The 22,994-nt window shown below is 40.2% G+C and overlaps 1 protein-coding gene across 1 annotated transcript in view; it reads right to left on the bottom strand.

The window, feature by feature from the left end:
• TSEN2 (tRNA splicing endonuclease subunit 2) overlaps positions 1–21,417 on the bottom strand; it is a 57,634-nt gene extending 36,217 nt beyond the window's left edge. Inside the window, exons 1-6 of the mRNA XM_037802323.1 lie at positions 21,395–21,417; positions 18,081–18,302; positions 16,525–16,606; positions 4,535–4,571; positions 2,286–2,781; positions 1,405–1,482 (exon numbers count right to left, since the gene is read on the bottom strand). Of these exons, the coding sequence (XP_037658251.1) occupies positions 1,405–1,482; positions 2,286–2,781; positions 4,535–4,571; positions 16,525–16,606; positions 18,081–18,269 (882 nt within the window). The 5' untranslated portion in view covers positions 18,270–18,302; positions 21,395–21,417. The remainder of the gene's footprint in view (positions 1–1,404; positions 1,483–2,285; positions 2,782–4,534; positions 4,572–16,524; positions 16,607–18,080; positions 18,303–21,394) is intronic.
• Positions 21,418–22,994: the final 1,577 nt, after the last annotated feature.

Genomic DNA, 22,994 nt, shown 5'->3' with positions numbered 1-22,994 from the left:
TGTGGGTGCAGACCTATTGTGGGTGGGACCTTTTGATTGGGTTGTTTCAACTGAGATGTGACCCACCCCATTCAAGGTGGGTCTTAATCCTTTACTGGAGTCCTTTATGAGAGAATAAAAGGCAGACACATTTGGAGAGAGCTTAGAGAGAAAAATACCACAGAGATACTAAGAGAGAACCCACAGATGCTCAGAGGGCAAGCCAAGAGCGAAGGACCAGCAGACGCCGGCCATGTGCCTTGCCATCCGACAGAGAGATCCAGATGCCAGCAGCCTTTCTTCAGAGAAGGTATCCTCTTGTTGATGCCTTAATTGGGACATTTTCACAGCCTTAGAATTGTAACTTGTAACTTAATAAAACCACACTGTTAAAAGTCAACCCATTTCTGGTATATTGCATTCAGGCTTTAGCAAACCAAAACAGGTGCCATTAAAAAAAACAGAAAATAACAAGAGCTGACAAAGATGTGGAGAAATAGGAACCCTTGTACATTGTTGGTGGGAATGTAAAATGGTGCAGCTCCTGTGGAAAAAAGTTTGGCAGTTCCTCATAAAATTAAATATGGAATTAACATATGATCCGGCTTCCATATTTCTAGGTATTTACCCAAAAGAATTGAAAGCAAGGACTCAAACAGATATGAACAGATGTTCATACAGCATTATTCACAATTGCCAAAAGGTGGAGGCAACTCAAGTGTCCATCAAGGGAAGACTGGACCAAAAAATGTGGTGTATCTACACAACAGAATATTATCCAGCAGTAAAAAGGAATGAAGTCCTGATACATGCAACAACATGGATGAACCTTGAAGACCTCATGTTGAGTGAAATAAGCCAGACACAAAAGGACAAATATCGTATGATAGCACTGTATGAAATAATTAGAATATGCAAATCCAGACAGAAATCAGAATACAAGCTACCAGGAGTTAGGTGGGGATGGGGAATAGGGAGTTAATGCTTAAATGCGTAGAGTTTCCAAGTTTTGATAATGGATGGTGGTGATGGTAGCACAATTCTGTAAATGTGAACTGTATATCTGAAAGCGGTTAAAATGATTAATTTTAGGTTGTATTTATGTTACCAGAATAGAATGGTATAACACAAAGAATGAACCCTAAAGTAAACTATGGATTACAGTTCATAGGATTATAATTTTTAAAATGTTTTAAAATAAAGGAGGAAAAAGAAAAAAGAATACACATCTTAGAATTAATGAAATAAAAACTGAGGAGTGAGATTTAGGCAGGTCTACCTTGGAAGCTGCCCACAGTAACTTGGATGCTGGAATCACCCAAAGAATGCATGAAACATTTATATGGGGTCCCCCGAGCCTTTGGAAAACAAGACTGGGAGGGCCTAAAGGCAGAGAGCTGAAATGTTAATTTGATGCAAACATACCTCTTCCAGGCTGAGCTGCAAATACTCAAAGATCCTATATGGATTTCTTCTGCATGTTAGTCTCTTCCTTTGCATCGACTGAAGAGAAGAAAATCAAATCAAACATATTCAGAAAACATGGAAACATTATGTCATACAGAGGAGACAGCATTTAAAAATAAACATTTTCCTTATAAATTTCTAAGATTTGTATGCTGTGATGAGTATTGTAAAAAAAATGAATTTTTAATATTTATACAGAAAAGGGAGTTTTGTTTTTTTTCCTACTAACTACTATTTGATTTATTTCCTTTCTTATTTTCCCTGTGAATTTTTCTCACTTGTGTTCCTTTTGTTGGTCCATGTTTCTGTGTTGCTTTTGTCCACCCAACTGTACCTCCCAGGCAAGTGCCTACATTCTTAGTAAGACTTCACAAGCCTCATTCTGAATGTGACATAGTATTTCTCCAGGTGGATGTCTCCCATACTACTTGACCATTAGAATATTTCTAATTTTTAGCTACGGTAGAAACATACTTTCAGGGCGACTCTCTGACGGTGAGCCCCTTAAGGAGGCGACTCTTAAGTGTGCTCTCTAATGCACAGCTCTCGCATGCGATACTCTCCCTAACAAGCAGACCCAAGATGATGTGTAATTGTCACTGCATTTCCTCTTCTCCCAAAAAGGGAGAAAGCATTATTGAACCTGCTTTATTAATATATTTTTAAAAAGTAAGTTGTTCTCGCATTGGGGTTTTAGTTGGAACCGTCCTCATGACCAGGCTGTGTGGAGCATGTGCAGTGGTGCAGTCCCCTCAGCCTCTGATATACTAGAGGGGCTACTGGTCACCAGGAAAGGAAATCCCGGCAAACCAACATCTCAGTGGGGTTTTCCTACTCACTTTCTCATCCAGTGCGTCTTCTCTCATGCTCCCATGGCTAACTTCTTCCTCTACGAGCACACACTCGTGGTCAAGCCCCCTCTCTCTGGCAGCGATGAGGCCCGACTGGTGGCTGCTATCCTCAGATGGGATATCCTCGTGGTGGCTGCCCTGGATGTGGGGCGGAGGGGCAGTGTCCCCTGCCATGTGCTCCTTGAAGTCCTTTGCAGCCGTTGGCTCACAGCCAGGGCCCTCCTGCAGGCAGGGAGACTGCTCACTTACAACCTCCGCATCCTCTGCCTTTCCAGAGTTTCCATTCAGCACAGAAACCTTCTCTTCTGTGCTTTTGGGATCCATCTCAGAGTTCAGAATGTCACGCACATGGACCTCGTCATTTGTTTTTAGACAAGGGTGCTCGAGCGGTTTTGTGTAGTCCTCGAGGATTCTGCACACGGCATTTTCATCCTGCCCCTGCCTGCACATGAGCTTCGCGGCCCATTCTACGCTGCGCTGGTACCTGCAGAATGGAGATGCTGTTAGTAACAACACAAGAATTTCAAAATTTCAAAGACAAAGGGCAACAACCACAAATCAAGTAAAAAACACTATCCACAGCATCAAGTCTATAACATTTTGTTAGGGGAAAGTAAATTGAATGCAAATCGATGGCACACTAAAAACAGGAATCTTGCAAAAGATGCAGGATTCAGGGGTTGATGAAAGTGACCATAGTGTACACAAAGCAATTAAAAACTAAGAATCTGGCAGAACTAGACTAGTTGAGAATTGCAGAGAAAATCAACCAGGGTGATGCTAACATACGGCTTTTCAAAAGTGGTGAGAAGGGAGAAAGGGGGTTTGACTGGAAATTGCCAGTTCACTGGTGAAAACATTTCATATTATAACATCTGCTTCCTAATGCAATCCTGTAATGAATACTCGGATAACAAAGACCTCCAATACTATGTTTGATAAATAATGCATAAGAGGATCAGTGGAAATTTGTTGGAATGTTACATTTTAGTGCTTTAAAAGGGAGGATTTTCAGTTGGATAGCCCTCTCTCTTGTCCAGAGCTTCCCATATACTCAAACTGGCTTCACAGCAACTTGTCTCTACTTCTAGCTGGATCTGGATGCATTTGACAGGTGGCTTTTCCTCTGTTTCTGAATCCTAGGTTTCTGTTGCAGCAACTTGCTTATTCTGGGGTGGGGGCTCTGCCTGGTTCTTACCAGACCCTCTCACTAACCAGAACCCTACAGCTGATCCCCAGTGCAGGGTCCAGGGCCTGAGCACACCCGAGTCGTCCCTGGTGCCACTGCCCACCTGCTCCTCCTCTGGTCGTAACTGGGCATGTAACCAAGAGGGAGCTATTGGATTCTGACAGTAAGTGCCAGAAGCAGGATGAAAACGTCAATGTGGACTTGAGGAGCTGTAGAAGGCTTCAGGAAAGAGTTGGGACTTGGGCCACGCCCCAGGGGCAATGGGGATTTGGTTAGATGAACACTGAGCCAACAAAACCTTACAAAGGGAGCGCTCAGTGACGGGTGCCAAGGTGAGCAAGGCATGGCCCCTGCTCTCAAAGAACAAACGGTTCAAAAGGGAAAACCAAATGCGTGAGGAGTGCAAGAGCAGACAGTGTGGGAGCCAGAGGAGCAATGCCAACTCGGCTGAGGCGCTGGGGGAGGGGGACGAGAAGACAATACCCCAGAAGAGCTGACATGGGCTGTGCAGGAGTTAGCCTGGTAGTGTCTGTGAATTTGGCAGGGGTTAGGGAGAAATATTTCAGGAAAATGGAACCATATCACGAAAGCCCAGAGGAAGGGATTATCACTGCACATGAGTGGATGTGGAAGAGCCCAGGGTGGGTTTTTTTTTAATATGGGCCTCTGTGAAAGCCTCTTTCTCTGAATCTGGAGAGTGAGGGAAGAGGGCAGGCCAGGATGTCAGTTCTAAATCTAAGTCTAAGCATCTCAGGACTTACAAACATATACTACAGGATAATTATTCCTATCTGGGAGGAATTATATTGGCAAAGGATTTAGCTTAGGACTATTTTAAAAAATATACCCACAATGCATTTCAAATATTATTTGATCCACATTAAATTCAGACATAATTTTCAAGGACACATCTACTACAAAAAAAAACAAAACAACAAAAAAAAAACTTATAGACAACAACTGATGTGGACTGCCCCACAGGAAAAGGCTACCTATGATTTGATTTAAATCATAATTTTGTCCAAAGCCAAAGTTCATCATGACTTACTTCTCTGAAGTAATTATAGGCATGTTTGTCTTCACATCTGTAACAACAAAGAAGCTCTGTTAGTTGAGACAAATTTTCCTTAAAGGAGGAAAAACACTGAAAATCTAGAAAAAAACAAAAAAATTTCAAGAGTCACAAAATCATGCACCCAGAAGTTTCACTGATACCGTCCAATCAGCAAAGGCAAAACACACTTTCTATGCCACCACTCCCGGTACCCACACCCCTGGCATGTGCTGCTAAGCAATGCAGTGATGTCGCTCTTCCTCGCTGAGCTTAGAGGTGATCACAAAATCCTTCTCAACTCAGGACTCCAGGTAAACAAGGAAGGCAAGCACCATGAAATGTCTCTGCTGCTTCTGAAAGCTCAGTGCCTCAACTTTCAGATGAGAATACAGAAGCCTGGAGTTAAGTGATTTACCCAAGGCAACAAAGCTCTTTCCATTCAACTATGCTCAATAAAGCAACTTCGATGAAAGCTTCCAACATGTATGTATGTATATATGTCAAAGGTCAGAGCAGTAAATTTTATGGCAGTGTTAGTTTTGGATGTAGATTGGGAGTTCTGAGTTCTAGCTCTGGCTCTGGCCGTCTAGTGGGAAGAGTCTTCCACACAAAATGTTTATAGGGTCACCTAATGGTCTGAGTTTTAGTTCTGGTCCTCCCTAGCTCTGCCTTTGGGCAAGACACTTCTCCTTTCCTAATCGCAGGCTCCTCTTGATGGATTAAAGACTTGGAATAAATAATGTTCCAACTCTAAAACCCTATGACGTCCTCAAGAATTTGTCAGTTTTCCCAGTGTCACGACCTCCTTCCTGTATGTGCCAAGCACTAAAGATACAGAAGTAAACAAGACAAAACTCCTGGAGGTACTCATTCATTATAGTTCATTGTATTCCAGTGGGGGAAGACAGACCAGAAACAACTGACTCTAACCCAAGATGATATATGGCCAGGAACACTATTATAAAGGGACTGGTTAACTTTACCTGGAAGAGTTAGGGAAAAACAAACAAACAAACAAACAAACAAACAAAACAAAAAAAGAAGAGGGGAAATTGAGCTAGGCTTTGAAGAATGAATAGGAGTTCACCAGGTGGACAAGAGGAAAATGGGCAACCTGTGCAGCAGAAATCTCGTGCAAAGGCATAGGGACAGTCACAGAAAGGCAAGTATCCCCAGGTGGCTAGAGCACTGATAGGTAGAAGAGAGTGGTTAGAAATGAGCATGGAAGAGTAGCTGAAGCCAGATTTTGAAGAACCTCCAAACAGGGACACTTGAAATTTACTTCTTTAAGGCAGCCCACCACCTTAATTTCTATTTCCTTGGTATAAATTCCTTTCCTTCAAATCTCTAGTGATATTTAAAACTGGGTTATGATACAGACCAGGAAAAGATTCTCAGCTGTCAATTATTATAATATTTGAAAGCTTTACTTTTTTGACAAAACGTTAATTGTTAAACCTGGGTAATGGGTGCAGGTAGCTTCATTACACGATTTGCTCTTACTTTTTCTTTTCCTCTCTCTTTTAAAACATTTTACTATGGAAAATTTCAAACAAACACAGAAGTAGAGAGAACAGTATAATAAAACCTCATGTACTAATCACTGGGCTTCAATAATTAATTTATGGCCAATCTTGCTTCATCTCTACTTCTACCCACTCTCCTGGCCCCCAGATTATTTTGAAACAGATCTCTGATATCCTACCATTTCATGTCTAAATATTTCAGTGTGTATTCCTCTAAGGACTCTTTATCTTAATATTTTTTTTTAATTAAAGAAGTTGTAGGTTTAGAGAAAAATCATGCAGAAACAGAGATCCCATATACAGCCCCCTTATTATTAACACCTTGCATTGGTGAGCCACCTTTGTTACAACTGATGAAAGACTATTAATTATAATGGTACTATTAACTATAGTAATAGTTTTTATTAGGGAGTCGAATGTTTGCGTTTTATAGTCCTATCGTGTCATTTATTTATATATTCAAAAAATAACCATACTACCATTACCACACCTTTAAAAATTAATTCCTTGGCACCATCCAAAATCTAAGCATTCTCTCTCTCTTTTTTTTTTTTCTCCTTTTTTTAAAGTTTAACTCAGGATCCAAATAAAGCCCATCCATTGCAATGGACTGGTATGTGTAAAGTTGATTCTAATCTATAGGCTTCCCCCGCATGATTTCTTCCTTGTAATTTATTTGTTGAAGAAATGGATCAACCCGTCTGGTCTCAGATGATTACATCCCTATTGTGCTTCTCAAAGTGTGGTCACAGACCAGCTGCTGGTTGTCAAACTGCTTGCAGACAGCCCAAGAGATGAGAGTGCACCACCCTTTTGGTACGTGTCTCACTCAGCACACTGCTTAGTTTGGCTGACCTTTTTTTTCACAGCCAGACTTTGACAGAGATGGAAGCTGAATGTCAATTTCCATTCTGGTGCAAAGTTCTCATCTCGCACCTTAACGTGTTCCTCTGTCTCTGTATTTCCTGTGAATTGGTGGATCTAGAGGCTTGATCAGACTCAGACTCAGTTTTTGGGGAAGAATACTTGGCAGTTAGTGCTTCCATTAGAAGATGCATGGTTTCTTGTTGTCCCTTCTTCAGATGTTAGCGCCGCTGCTGATCTGTTTCTTAGCAAGGATTGCTCCATAAAGAGAAACTTCCTTTTATGTACTATTTGGTTACCCTGAGGAATAGTACAGATAGAAATGGCAGAATGCATGCTTGATTCTTCGCTTTTAGTTTTCAATTTTCAAAATGATGAATTTCTTCTGGCGAGGGTGGAGTTCATTATAAATGAAAAGGTTTAAACATTTAAAAATATTATTATGCATGAATGGATTTTAAAATAAATTGCAATTATTATTTTTACCGATGCTCAAATCTTCCCATCTTTGGCCAGTGGGAACCTCTTCAATTTGATGCCTGGGTCCTTCCAAAACAAGCCTACTAGTCTTTGATAGCTGCCTTGGTTTCTGGTACAAGACATTTCATGTCAAAAATCTAGGTCCTCAACTACACTAAATAGTCATTTGCTTTATCTCACAATATATACACTACAGTCTCAGAATAATAATACCAGTACCACCACCAATAAAATCATTGCTGAAAACAAGTCAAAGATTTTTTTTAGGGGGGTGGGGCAGGGACAGCACTTTCTTTCTTTAGAGTGCATGGTAACTTGCTTGCATTGATGGCCTTGGTTCTTCAGGTCTCCCACTGGACCCAGCCATTGACACCGGGCTGAGGAAACACTAGCAACCACTTTGCAAGCAGAGCTTGAAGGGCACCAGAACACTGGGGCCTGCTCTGGCTCCTCCACCGTAACCATGACAGCATGCCTGGGCTAGCCTGTTGGAGGATGAGCCACATGGTGCCATGCTGCCCTCATCCAGCCAAGGCCACCCTAGAGCAGCCAGCTGAGCCATGCTGACCATATGCACCAGCACAGGCCACCCAGACAACCCACAGACTCATGGGCAACATGGCTGCTAGTTAAAGCCACTAAGTTCTGGGGTGGTTTATTTACGTACTGCTATTGTGATAAGAGACAACTGACACCAAGTCTATCCCGTTAGGGTTGCACAGTCAAATTACTATTTCTCTCTGTGTGGTTACACCAAATGATACCTGCAGTTAAGTTCAGTTGTTTCATCTCCCTCTCTTTTCACTAATTACTTTTTAAAATTTAATTTTGTTTTGTAATTATGTGATACATTTACAAGGCACCAAAAGTCAAATCTATGAAGTGTCTCTCTCTTTATCCTATCCTCTCCCTACAGGCATTAAAGAAAAACCAATGATTTATCTACTTTTTAAAAAAATATAAGCAAAAATGGATTTGGATCCCCCTACTTTTTATATTAAACCATGGCACGCTATGCACTTTTCCTCCACCTCTCTTTCTCCACTTAGCAATATACCCTGAGGATCACTCATTCCTATTTCCAGCTCTACAGTACTAAGTCCTATCAACGCACTATTGTTTATTCAACCAGCTCCCTCGTGTTGGACATCTGGGTTGCTTCCAGTCTTTTAATATTACAAATGGTATTGCAACAAATAGCCTTGTTCATATTTCTCCTCTTACTTTTGCCAGATTATCTTTAAGATAAATTCCCAGATGTGGGATTGCTGGGTTAAAGGTAAATGCACATATAAATCTGCTAGACATTGCTAAATTCTTCTCTTTATGGGTTGTAGCAGTGCATTAGTATGTGACTCTTGGAACCTGACCAGTGGAATATATTGTCAAACTTAGGAAGTTCTGCCAATCTGATTTTTGGAAAATGGTATCTCAGTGCAGTTTTTTTAAATTGAGGTAAAATTAACAAAACAAAGTTCACCATTTTGACTATTTTCTTTATTAGAGAAGTTGTAGGTTTACAGAAAAATCATGCATAAAATACTGAGTCCCCATATACCACCCTATCATTAACACCTTCCATTTGTGTGGTGCATTTGTTACAATTCATGAAAGACCATTTTTATAATTTTATTATTAGCAGGAGTTCATGGTTTACATTGGGGTTCACTGTTTCTAAGTCCTATGTTTTCTTATTTTAGACGTTTTATTCTAGTAACAAATATACAACCTAAAATTTCCCCTTTTAACCTCACTCTAATTTATAATTCAGTGCTGTTAACTGCATTTACAATCTCATACTATCATCACCACCATCTGTTCCCAACACGGTCATCAACCCAAAAAAGACACTTTGTACAATTTAAGTATTAACTCCCCATTCCCTACCCCTCTCTTGGCCTCTGATAACCTATATTCTAGATTCTGACTCCATGAATTTGTTTCTTTTAATTATTTCATATCAGCAAGATCATACAACATGTGTCCTTTTGTGTTTGGCTTATTTCACTCAACATGATGTTTTCAAGGATCATCTATGTTGCTGCATGTATCAGAATTTGGTTCCTGTTGATGCCTGAATAAAAATATATAATATTATATATATATATATGTACACACACACATTTTATTCATCCATTCATCAGTTTATGGGCACTTGGGTTGCTCCCATCATTTGGCAATTGAATAATGCCAATAAGAATATTTGTGTACAAATATCTGTTCAAGTCCTGGCTTTGAATTCTTCTGAATATTTAGACAGAAGTGGGATTGCCAGGTCTTAGGTTAATTCTAAACTTAACTTTCTGAAGAGCCACCAAACTGTTTCTCAGAGGCTGCACCATTTTACATTCCCACCAGCAATGAATGTTCCTTTTTCTCCACATTCTCTCCAACCCCTGTGATTTTCCATTTTTTAATAGTAGCCATTCTAGTGTGTGTAGAATAACATCTCACTATGGTTTTAATTTGCATTTCTCTAATGGCTAATGATGTTGAGCATCTTTTCACATGCTTTTTGGCCATTTGTATATCTTCTTTTAAGAAATGCCTGGTCAAGTCTTTTGCCTATTTTAAAACTGAATTTTTGTCTTTTTGTTGTTGAGTTGTAGGATTTCTTCATATATTCTGGATATTAAGCCCTTTCTGGATATGTGATTTCCAAATATTTTCTCCTATTTTGGAAGTTGTCTATTTACTTTCATGGTAAAGTCCACTGATAAAATTTTAAATTTTGATGAGGTCCCATTTATCTATTTTTTTCTTTGTTGCTTGTGCTTCGAGCAAAAAAAATCTAAGCAACTATTGCCTAACACAAGGTCCTAAAGATGCTTCCCTATGTTTTCCTCTAGGAGTTGTATAGATCTGATTCTTATATTTAGGTCTTTGGTACATTTGAGTTGATTTTTATGGTGTGAGGTAGGGGTCCAACTTCATTCTTTTGCATATGGACATCCAGTTTTCCTAGCACCATTTATTAAGAAGACTATTTTTTACTAATAATTCAGTTGGTAAAATATCATTGTCAAATATCAGTTGGCCATAGAGGTGAAGGTTTATTTCTGAACTCTCAATTTGATTCCATTAGTCTATATGTCTGTCGCTGTGCACATACCATGATGTTTTGATCACTGTGGTTTTGTAAGAAGTTTAAAGATTGGGAAATTTTGTCCTTTTTCAAGGTGGCTATGGCTATTTGGGGCCCCTTACCTTTCCATATAAATCTGATGATTGGCTTTTTCATTCTGCAAAGAGGGCAGCTGGAATTTTTGACTGGGATTGCGCTGAATTTTTAAACTGCTTTGGGTAGACTTGACATCTTAACAATATTTAATATTTCAATTCATGAACACACAATGTCCTTCCATTATTTAATTCTTCTCTGGTTTCTTTTAGCAATGTTTTGGCTTTTCTGCAGATAAGTCCTTTACCTGGTTAGATTTATTCCTAGATATTTGATTCTTTTAGTTGCTACTGTAATTGGAATTTTTCTTGATTTCCTCTTCAGAATGTTCATTACTAGTGTATAGAAATACTACTAATTTTGGGGTATTGATCTTGTACCCCACCACTTAGTTGAATTCGCTTATTAGCTCTTAAGTTTACGGTCAGTTTTTCAAAATTTTCTGTACATAGGATCATGTCATCTGCAAATAGGGAAAGTTTTACTTCTTTCTTTCAAATATGGATGCCTTTTATTTCTTTTTCTTGCCTAATTGCTCTGACTAGAAATTCCAGTATAATGTTGAATAACAGTGGTGGCAGTGGGCATCCTTGTCTTGTTCCTGATCTTAGAGAAAAAACTTTTAGTCTTTCACCATTGAGTACGATGCTAACGGTTGGTTTTTCATATATGTCCTGTATCATGTCAAGGAAGCTTCTATTTCATTTAGGTTACCTAATTTGGTGGTGTACACTTGCTCATAGTATCCTTCTATGAGACTTTTTGTTTCTGTTGGGTTGGTAGTAATTTCCCTACTTTCATTTCTGATTTTAGTTATTTGTGCCCTCTCTCTTTTTTCCTTTGTCAGTCATGGTAAAGGTTTGCCAATTTTATTGATCTTTTCAAAGAACCAAAGTTTGGTTTTGTTGAGTCTCTCAATTGTTTTTTATTTTCTTTCTCATTTATCTCTGCTTTAATCTTTGTTATTTCCTTCCTTCTGCTTGCTTTAGGTTTAGTTTGCTCTTCTTTTTCCAGAATCTCCAATTGTGAGGTCAGGTCTCTCATTTGAACTCTTTCTTCCTTTTTTAATGCGAGCATTTAGAGCCACAAATTTCCCTCTCAGTGCTGCCTCTGTTGCATCCCAAAAGTTTTGGTATGTTGTGTTTTCATTTTCATTCACCTCATGATATTTCCTGGTGTCTCTTTCGATTTCTTCTTTGACCCGTTATTGCTTAAGAGTACATTAATTTCCACATTATTTGTTAGTTTTCCAGATCTCCTTCTGTTATTGATTTCCAGGTTCATTGCATTGTGTTCAGAGAAGATACTTTGTATGATTTCAGTTGAGACTCACTTTGTGACCTAAGATTTGGTCTGTCTTGGAGAATGGTCCACGTGCACCTGAGAAGAATGTGTATTCAGCTGCTGTTGTGTGAAGTGGTTCTACATACATCTGTTATGTAGGTTTAGAGTATCATTCAAGTCTTCTATTTCCTTATTGACCTTCTGACTAGATGTTTTACCCATTATTGAAACTGGTACATTGAAGTCTCCTGCTAATAATGCAGAAACATTTCTCCCTTCAAATCTGTCAATATCTGCTTCTTCTATTTTGGGGTTCTGCCATTAGGTGCATGTATGTTCATAATAATTATGTCTTCTTTTGAATCGATCCCTTTAGCAGTATATAGTAACTTTCTTTGTCCCTTGTAACAGTTTTTTTTTTCCACATTTAACCCATTTATTTTTATTTTTATTTATTTTATTTTATTTTTTATTAAATTCAGTTTTATTGAAATACATTCACACACCATACAATCATCCATGGTATACAATCCACTGTCCACAGTATGATAACATAGTTATGCGTTCATCACCATAATCTATCTCTGAACATTTTCCTTACATCAGAAAGAACCAGAACAAGAATAAAAAATAAAAGTGAAAAAAGAACACCCAAATCATCCCCCCATCCCACCTCATTTGTCCTTTAGTTTTTATCCCCATTTTTCTACTCATCCATACACTAGATAAAGGGGGTGTGATTCACAAGGTCTTCACAATCACACTGTCACCCCTTGTAATCTACATTATTATATAATTGTCTTCAGGAGTCCAGACTGCTGGGTTGGAGTTTGGTAGTTTCAGGTATTTACTTCTAGCTATTCCAATACATTAAAACCTAAGAGGTGTTATCAATATAGTGCGTAAGAATGTCCACCAGAGTGACCTCTCGACTCCATTTGAAATCTCTCAGCCACTGAAACTATTTTGTCTCATTTTGCATCCCCCTTTTGGTCAAGAAGATACTCTCAGTCCCACGATGCTGGGTCCACCTTCATCCCCGAGAGTCATATTCTGCATTGCCAGGGAGATTTACAACCCTGGGAGTCGGGTCCCACATAGGGGGGAGGGCAGCAAGTTCACCTGTCGAGATGGCTCAGTTAGAGAGAGAGAGGGCCACATCTGAGCAACAAAGAGGGACTCAGGGGGAGACTCTTAGGCAAAATTGCATGCAAGTTTAGACTCTCCTTTGCAGTAACGCGCTTCATAAGGGCAAGTCCCATGAAAGAGGGCTCAGCACATCAAACCGCCAGTCCCAATGTTTGTGACAACATCAACACCAGTCCAGGTGAGGATGTCCAACATATCCACACCTTGTAACAGTTTTTTACTTAAGGTCTATTTTATCTGATACTAGTACAGCTACCCCAGCTCTCTTTTGGTAACTATTTGCATGGTACACTTTTCCCCATCCTTTCACTTTCAAGCTATTTCTGTCTTTAAATTTAAGGTGAGTCTTGTTAACAGCATACAGTTGGGTCATTCTTTTTTATCCATTCTGCCAATCTCTGTCTTTTGACTGGAGAGTTTAATCCATTTATATTTAAAGTAACTACCGATAATACATAACTTTTTCCTGTCATTTTCTGTTTGTAAGTATGATATATCTTTTTGACCCTCAATTTTTCCATTAATGCCTACTTTCCTATTTATTTGATTTTTTGTAAAGCACCATTTTGAGGCCCTTCTCATTTCTTTCTGTATACATTTTTCATTTACTTTCTTTGTGGTTACCATGGAACTAAAATTCAACATCCTAAATCTATAACAAACACATTTGATTAGAAACCAACTTAACTTCTATATCATACACATAAACTTTTCCTACACCCCTCCATTTCCCACCTTTTTGTTGTACTTGTTACAAATTATATATTCGTACATTGTTTGTACCAAACCATAGATTTATCATTACTTTTTATGAATTTACATTTTAGAACTGTAAAAAGCAAAAAGTGGGGTTATATACCAAAAAATACAATACAATAGTACTGGCATTTATAATTACCCATATGGTTACCCTTATTGGAGGTCTTTATTTTTTTATGCTGCTTTCAGAGTGAAGAATTTCTTTTAACATTGTTTGTAGGCAGGTCTGGTGGTGATGACCTTCCTCAGCTCTTGTTTATCTGAGAATGTCTTAATCTCACCCTCAATTCTGAAAGAGAATCTCGCCAGATAGAAGATTCTTGGCTGCCAGTTGCTTTCTTTTATTTAGCACTTAATTATTTCAATCCACTGCCTTTTTGCTGCCATGGTTTCCAATGAGAAATTGGTGCTTAATCTTATCAGGATTTCCTTGTACATAACCCGTTGTTTTTCTCTTGTAGCTTCTAGAACACTCTCCTTGTTCTTGGCAGTGAGCAGTTTGATTACTATGTGTCTTGGCATGGTTCTCTTAGAGTTCATCCTGATTGGAGGTTGCTGGGCTTCTTGAACGTGCCTATTCATGTCTTTCATTAAATTTGGGGACTTTTCTGCCATGATTTCTTTGAATATTCCTTCTGCTCCTTTCTCTCTTCTTCTGGGACTCTCATAATGGGTATATTGGTATGCTTGATGGTGTCCCACATGTCTCTTAGGATCTGTTTGCCTTTTCTTATTCTATATTCTTCCTGCTCCTCGGCCTGAATCATTTCAATTTTCTTATCCTCAAGATCAATGATTCTTTCTTCTGCCAGCTCCAATCTGCTGTTGAAACCTTTAGGGAATTTTTCATTTCAGTTATTGTGGTCTTCAACTCCAGTAATTCTGTTTGGTTCCTTTTTATTTATTTATTTATTTATTTATTTATTTATTTATTTATTTATTTTTCTTTTCTATTTTTTGTTTAGTTTCTTTTTAAAATGTCTATCTCTTTCTTGAGAGTCTCATGTTGTTCATTCATTGTTTTCCTCATATTCTTTAGTTCTTTCTCTGTGCTTTCCTTTATCTCCTTGAGTATACTGAGGATCTTTTTTTAAAGTCTTTGTTTGGTATGTCCAAAGTCTGGTCATCTTTGTTGATGGTTTCTGGGTTTTAATCTTGTTCCTTTGGATGGATCATTATTTCCTGTTTCTTTGTTTTGTAACCTTTGTTTGCACACTGTGCATTTTAATATTTTAAACTGTTAACTCTAGGATTTAATCCCTGAACTGTTTGGTCCTTAAAGTATACAGCTAGTATACTTTAAGGCATCCTTTAAGTTTGTATACAGCTGGTGATATGACAGAGATTTTCTTGAATGGGAGGAGCTAACAAAAAACAAAAAAGCCAAAGCAAAACACCTTTCACAGTCTTTGCAAATTGGCTCTGCTTTCGCTTGTGGTCTCCTTCAGAGTTTAGCCCTCCTATCAAGAAGATCCGCCAGAGGGGAATGCAAAGTACAGGGTCCTCTGTCTTATCTGAGCCTGCATGCAGCCTGCTTCTTGCCCTGGGCTTGTATTTGCTGGTGGCCTGAGGAATCACAAGTTTACAGGAATTCGAATGCCCCCTCTATTCCCTTCGAAGCAGACTTTCACCCTCTCCTGGGTGCTCTACTGTATGACTTAATGCAGACAATCCTTTGCCCCAGGAAGATTCTCTGCCTTCAGGACAAATTCTCTAAGGAAAAGCCTGAGACAAGTTTCCTAGTTCAATCTCTCATGCTTCTACCTGATAGACTGGCACTGACACCCCAGTATGTGCATAGGGGTTCTCTGCTCCCTCTGGAACACAGCCAAGGACCCATAACGGGAGCACAGGCTGGATCCACACTGCATCAGGGAGGGGATGGGGGAGGGGCTAGCAAGGGCACCAAGAGCATTGTCTACCATTTTTCAAGCTGCTTTTTCTTGATTCTGTACTTTCCCAGTTACTGCAACTTTTTAACTGTTTTCCGGAGTTCTGAGGAAGACAGTTCTGCCAGTTTTTTGCTAATTGTTCAAAGATTCTGCAGGAGACAGCACCCTGGAGCATCTTATGCCACCAACTTAGTTGACCAGATGACCCGTTTTAACCATTTTAAAGTGTTTAATTCAGTGGCTTTTAGTACGTTCACGATGTTGTGTTACTGTAATGACTAACTCAGAACATTTTCATCATCATTGCAGTTTTAATTTGAATTTTTTCTTGCAACAAGAAAGTTTACATATTCTTTCTCATTGTTTTAACCTGCTGGTATTGATTCTTAAGTAATTATAAGGAAATTCTTTAGAGAAATACACTAAAAGATTTGTAATGTAAAGAAAAAAGGACCAACAAATAAAAAACTACACAGCTTAGTATGTTTTAACAAATATAACAATGTCACAGTTACTGTTGTAAATCCTATTTCTGGAAATAAAAGGCAAAATTCATTACACATAATACCACAGGGGAGCAGGCATAGGACTCTGCTAGGCAAAGTTCAATGACAGAAAAGCCTAAATAACATTTTTGACCATTTCAGAAATAAGATAAAACGCAGTTTCATTAATTATAAGGACCTTTCTGTGATGATTATATTTATTCTAGTTTCTATTTTTGGTAGTAACCCTGCCAGTGAGCACAGTACTTCTCCTTTAGAATGTTCCTATATAACCTAGGATGTAAGATCAAAAATGAAAAAAAATGTTAACTTGCCAAAAGAACTGAATGATGCACAAGGTTACCTTTCCATTTAGCAACCAGCTTAGGATCTGAAATTGTGAAGTTCGGACGGCTTCTTGACAGAATACCTTTTCCAAAATAACCCTTCCAGGAAGAGAGAACAAAAAGTTAGATTATATTTGTCAAATATTCAGCTGAGGTAGAATAATTGAGTTAACAACAGGTTCACTCCACTTTTCATTGCTTTACGTTTTCCCTCTGATTATCTAGTGATTACCAATAAAGATCTTAGCATTTTCTCTGAGGGCCTGAAGAGTACTAGTAAGTTTTTAGTCCTCCTCATTTATCTCATGAGTAATGTTGCAGTCTGTGTCTGTTAAGCTGAAGGCAACAGGGCAGGGAGAGGCAGAATTTCTTCTTCACATGCTGTAAAGAAGGCACCTGAAAGCATGAGCCATAACCCCTCTGTTAAAAAAGCTTCCTGAACTCTTCTGTGCTTTAGAATTGAACTGTTCTTCTCCAGCCAATTCAAAAAACAACATATATACAGTTCAAAAAGGCATATTTAGAGGCAAATCAGGGATTGCCTCGGGCTGGGAGTGGGAGCAGGGAGTAAGTGCAAATGGGCATGAGGGATCTAATGGGGTGATGGGAATGTTCTAAAACTGGACTGTGGTGATGGCTGCACAACTCTATGAATTTACTACTGTCACTGAATTGTACATATACAGTAGGTGAATTTTATAGAATGCAAATGACACCTCCTTAAAGCTGTTAAAAAATGCCCCCAACAACGAATGGGCCATGGCGGTGGGGGGGGGAGGGGTATAAAGAGAGAGAGGGAAAGGAAGGAAAGTAGAAAAAAAAAGAAGAAAAGAGAAGAAAGAGAAGGAAGGAAGCCACCCCAAACCTATTGTTTTTGGAACCTTTTACCTAAGAGGCCCCCAACCAGGAGAGACAGCAGACAGGAGGCAGAGTACCCCGTGAAGCCTCATCTGACTTCTCTGCAAGCCGAGCAAAGTCCCCTTTCCAGCTGCCCTGATCCCAGTCACGGGACAGGAGACCCAGCCGGGAAAAGCACTATTATCATGACAATCACTTACTAACAGGACTCCCCACTCCAATTCTTCATATCATGGGGAGGGAGAGGCTGTTCTTCCACAAAGGTCAGGGACTCATGCTCTGAACCATTGATTTGAAATCAATTCATGGAAAAAGGAAGAATAAAGTCTGGAATTGATAAGCCCACTCTGTGGTTACCTCTGGGAGTATCTGTGGGGAATTTTCACTTTTTACTTATTACATTTCTGTAAATTGTTTGAATTTTTTTCTTCCTTTTTTTATTTTATAATGATCATCCACTGCTTTTATAATTAAAGGAGGAAAACAGGTCAATTTTTTCCTATTTCATTGTGGGATTGTGGGAGTATGGGGACAGCCTATCTGTCATTTCATTAACCTTATAATGTATGGCTTTGAGACCTAATTCAAATTGTACCATTTGTATACTGTACCAAACCACAAGGAAAAAAATATGAGCTGTTCACAGTCTGTTTTGGGGGGACGGATGGGGTGGGGGTTGTCAGGAACTAAGCATACTGAGGTAGTCTGCACTTACTTTCCCATATAGCTGCTCAATATCTTCTGCGTTCTTCACGATGACATTGTTGTTAATCATTTCAGCACGGTATATTTTGAATCCTTTTTTAAGAACAGGGTCCTGACCAAAAGGGATGGGCAATGGAGACTCATAATTCTCATACACTCTTCTTTTCCTCTTTGGTGCATGAAAAACTGCTTCCGCCATTATCCAAGAACAACTGTTCTTTAAAGAGTAGATCTCAAGGAGAAAGAAACAGATCAATGACCATATGGATCAAAAAATGTGGGCATATTCATACATAGGGCTCAGAAAGCACTGTGGTCTGTGGGGAAAAACAGAATACTTATAAAGCAGTGAAAATATTACTATACAGGATTTCTAATAAATCCATGCCTACTCTATGTTAATGAGCAATTTAAGAGTTTTGTTTTCAAGGGCATTATGAGTAGCATTTCGCCAAGCCAACTACTGCACCTGGTACTCAATCGAAGAAACAGCAATTCATTGTAAAACTGAAAATAAACAATGCTGTCAGATTTTTTGAGGCAGAATGTTGGTCTCTAATGTGGCATCTTCTAGGGTTTTCAAGGAACAATTTGGACTTTTATTAGATTTTTGCTTTTATACATCTGGAATGTCAAAAAAAGAAAAAAAGGTTTAATGGCTAAATTCAATAGCTTCCAATTAAATTCTCTCACACAAGAGAAAATGAAAAGTTATATTTTACTCTGCCTGGTTTGTTCAGGGTTTTCCCTTTGGAATTGCTGTTATATCCTAAACAAAGCAAGATTGAGCTATGAAGCTTGATAGCAAGGGTTCTGTACTCCAATCCAAGTATGCATGATCAAGGGGTTCCTGCTACAAAACACTCTGTCAACCTCATAATCCAGGATCACTTCTGCACAATATGACATATAGGCATGAAGAATTTGGTTCCTAATACACCTTCTGTACATACAAAACTGCCATTGTTATCGTGTCATCTTGAACAACCCGCTTAAGTTCTCTGAGTCCAGTTTCTTCATCTTCAAATAAAGAGGACTGGAAAACAGTTTTGGCAGTTCCTCAAAATGTTAAACCGAGTTACTAAATGACACAGTGATTCCACTCTTAGGTATATGCCCAACGGAACTGAAAACATGCTCACACAAAAATTTGCATGCAGATGTTCACAGCAGTACCATTCCTGATAGCCCCAAAGTGGAAACAACCCAAACGTCCATCAACTGATGAAAGGAAAATAAAATGTGGTCCACCCGTAACAGAAGATTATTTGGCCAAAAAACAGGAATGAGGTACTGATACATGCTACAACATGGATGCACCTTGAAAACAGTATGCTACATGTAAAAAGCCAGGCACAAAAGACCACATTAATTTAGATGAAACGTGCAGAACAGGAAACTCTATAGAGAAAGAAAGTAGATTAGTAGTTGCTAGGGGCTGAGGGAAGGAGGAAATGGGGAATGACTGCTAATAGGTACAGGTTTCCTTTTAGAGTGATAAAAATATTAAAAAATTAGATTGCAGTGATGGTTGCACAGCTCCGTGACTATATTAAAAAAAAAACAAACCACTGAATTTTACACTTAAAAGGGTGACTTACATGGTATATGAATTATATCTCATTAAAGCTGATATGTCAAAAAATGGAATAAGTCAAACCAGATATTCCCTAGTCTCTGTTTTTGGGGAACAGTTAAGTCTTGTGCTGACTTTGGAAAACAAAGCAGGGGAAAAGGGCATGCATCTCTCACAGGCGTTCAAGATTTGTTTCTTTAGTGCTCTGATAGAACAGCACGAATTTAATCAGTTGGATCTGAGTAAAATTACAAGAGGTAATAGTCACTGGTAGGCACAACGTACCAGGCATCAGCTGAGCCACGTGCTATACAAGTGGGTACTGTGGTCCTCATTTTACAGACAAGGAAAGTGAGGCTCAGAATAGGTAAGTGATTTGCCCGAAGATCCATTATTAGGGAAGATACAAGAAGCAGGGAAAAAGAACATGGTAAGGAGGCTGGCCTACAAGAGGAACTGCATCCAGAGCACATACAGACGTATAGGAAAGACCAGGCCAATTGTTAGGTGGTTTGGAATGCAAAGCCTGGTTTAGAACTGGGGCCACAGTAGGTTCTTAAGCAGGGAATGACAGATCAAAAAGAGCAGATTAACATGGAACCTGGAAGTGGTATAAAAAACAGTGGTCACAACCTAGGCTGCCTGTAAAATCACCTGGGTAAGTAAAAAAATTATAGGCCTTACCTACAATTAATTACATCAGAATTTCTGGGTGGGACCCAGGTGATTTCAAGAGTAGCCTAGGTTACCAAAAACTGGTGACCAGGGGGCCCATTCAAATGAAATCACAGAATTGCAAATGGCACCCTGAAGCAAGTAGTGGTATTCTTATTATACAGATGAAGAAAGAGACTCACAGGGGCTGAGTGCTATACACATGCAAGAGGTTGTCAGTTTTCCTTTCCCAGAACCTGGGATTGTGTGCCTCCAAGAGTGCACATAGAGCTAAGTTTTTTCACTACTCTATCAAAAGCAGGACTGCTCCTCATTCTTCCCTTGAGCAGACAGACTAACACCTATTGGGTCCTCAGCAAATACGTATTTCAAAAACAAACAAAAAAGGTGTGTTGTGTGACATTTAATTTTCCAACCCTCTTGGACCACGTGCCAAACAAGTCTGATTAACACCCAGCAAAGCTCTCCTCCCAACTAAAAAACACGTTTGAGGTTCCAACTGTGTACTTCCTGAGCTCAGAGAATCTGAGAGTAAGACGTATAAACCAACGATAAACCTTTGAAGGTGTGAGGCTTAAATGGGATAACTGTGCGAAGGCGCCCGGTCCTGGGCCTCCCACAAAGTCCTCGCTAGGCGATAGCTACAACTGAATAAACGATTGCGCACAGCCAAAATGTGTTAAGGGCCAGACAAGTTCCTAACTCCCTGTCTTTACTTATCCCTTTGCTAGTTTCCTTGAGTTTCCCCCAACTAGTGGCTGTGGGTCCTTGCGGACAGTGTCGGATGCACATTTGCGTCGGTGCGCCCAATGTTTCCAAAATGAAAAAGGAGAGAAGTACAAAGGGCTACAGGTGTAAGGAGAGCGGGACTAATTCCCAGAACTAGGAATCCTGGCTCCTCGTTCCAGTCTTGTCTGGGTGACCCCGAGAAAGTCTCTGGGTGCTTTCCGCTTCAGCTCTGAAGAGCCTTCAGAGGACGCGGTGTTCCCCCGTGGCAGAATCCCCCTAACCACCCAGACTCCCGATGTTCAGCTCTGCTGGACGTTGCCAGCTCCTTCCCCAGGGTGCCTTACCTGGTCCGGCACGACGCGCCCGCCGTTACCTTGACAACGCGGGCCGGGAAGTGGACATGGCTGCCGTCAAGCAGCACGGCCGCAAAACCGAATAAGTGCGCAGCCGCAGCGCCCGCGGGAGCGTCCGCAGGGTCTTTTCAGAGTGCGCCTGCGTACGGCCGAAAGGCGCGGCTTTTGTGTGCCTACACCCTCTCCCCGTGCCCCCCTCCCTAGAGTCTGAAGCAGAGGCTGCACCGCCTCTTACTTCCCCTCCCCGGAATTGTACACATAAAACCTCTGCACAGATGCACAGATGCTATTCTCGTTTAATCCTCGCAACAATTCTGCAAGATCCATTTCACAGATGAGATGAAAAGTGACTTGTCCAAGATCACATAGCTAAGAAGTAGTGGAGCTGAAAGTCGAACCCAGATCCAAAGAACTTAGAGACCTTGCTCCTCACCGGGATGGGACGCCCCTAAAGAAACCGTTCAGCCGAGGCCTTCCCTGAAGCTGACCTCAGCTTTCTTAATGCAAAGTGGGGGTGATACAGCGTATTGAATCCCCATCTGAAAAATGAGAGATGAGCAAAACGAGTGCGATGTAGCGTCAAAGTTTCTCCTGATCCGAGGAGTGATTATTTTAAAGGAGGCCAGGTGGGGAGTCCCCTATATAACTTGCCATAAATGAATCACTAAAGGTGATTCGGGGGAATGAATCTTTCTAGACAGGGTCTCCAGCGCACGGGCCCGGCCGGGGAAAATGTGGGCGCCAGCGAGGAATGCCAAATAATGCCGGAGAGATACACGGGGCTAGTTGTGACTGACTTTAAATTCTGGACCTTTCCCGATTTTCCGTTGCCTCTTCCTGGAATATTTTTCTCCCTTCTCTTTGTGGCAGTACTTTGTGGTCATCCTTGAGGTCTCAGCTCAGATATCACCTCTTCTAGGAGACTTGCTTTTGTCCCCCGCATGCCTGCTTGGGTGCCGTTCCTCTGTGTTCCCGTAATAGTCTGGGCATTCCCTTATTATTCCTGCCAGCTCTTGGTAGAAGTAGTTCAAGACGTGGCATTCTGTGGGTGCCTTGCCTGCCTGGGCCTCAGCACTAGGCTAAGGAGTTCTGGCTTTAAAGAATCAAAATCAGAATAGCTTCATGGTTAGAGTGTTGGAAAAAAGGGAGAACTTTGGGCAGCTTCCATGCCAATAGTGGTATCAGGATGGATTGGGCAGGGAAAAGACAAGCTGGAGGGAAACCATCATATAACAGAACATGCTAATTTAGGAACTATTGGCTTTAGAATTAGAGGGTTTTAACAACGAAAGGGAATTCAGGGTTGTCCAGTTCAACTTCCTTCTTTAAGAAGAAAACAGGCCCAGAGAGGCACAGCAATTTGTCCAAGGTAACACAGCAAATCTGAGGTGGGGCTGAGACTAGAGCCCAGGTCTCCTGAATCCCAGCCCAGTTATGTGCACCGAAAGGTTTGGGATTCATTGATGGGATCTCAGACATTATCATCTGAGGACCCTGGCCTCACAGAAAGTCCAGAGTGAAAGCTACTAAATAAGGGACTCCCCCTACCCCCCAAGATTTCCCCCTCAATGTGCATTTCAAACCTTTTGTT

Source organism: Choloepus didactylus, chromosome 1 (genome assembly GCF_015220235.1).
Source record: "Choloepus didactylus isolate mChoDid1 chromosome 1, mChoDid1.pri, whole genome shotgun sequence".
NCBI classification, from domain to species: Eukaryota; Metazoa; Chordata; class Mammalia; order Pilosa; family Megalonychidae; genus Choloepus; species Choloepus didactylus.
Note: the sequence above shows the minus strand (reverse complement) of the source record. Positions and strands in the feature narration are given on the sequence as shown.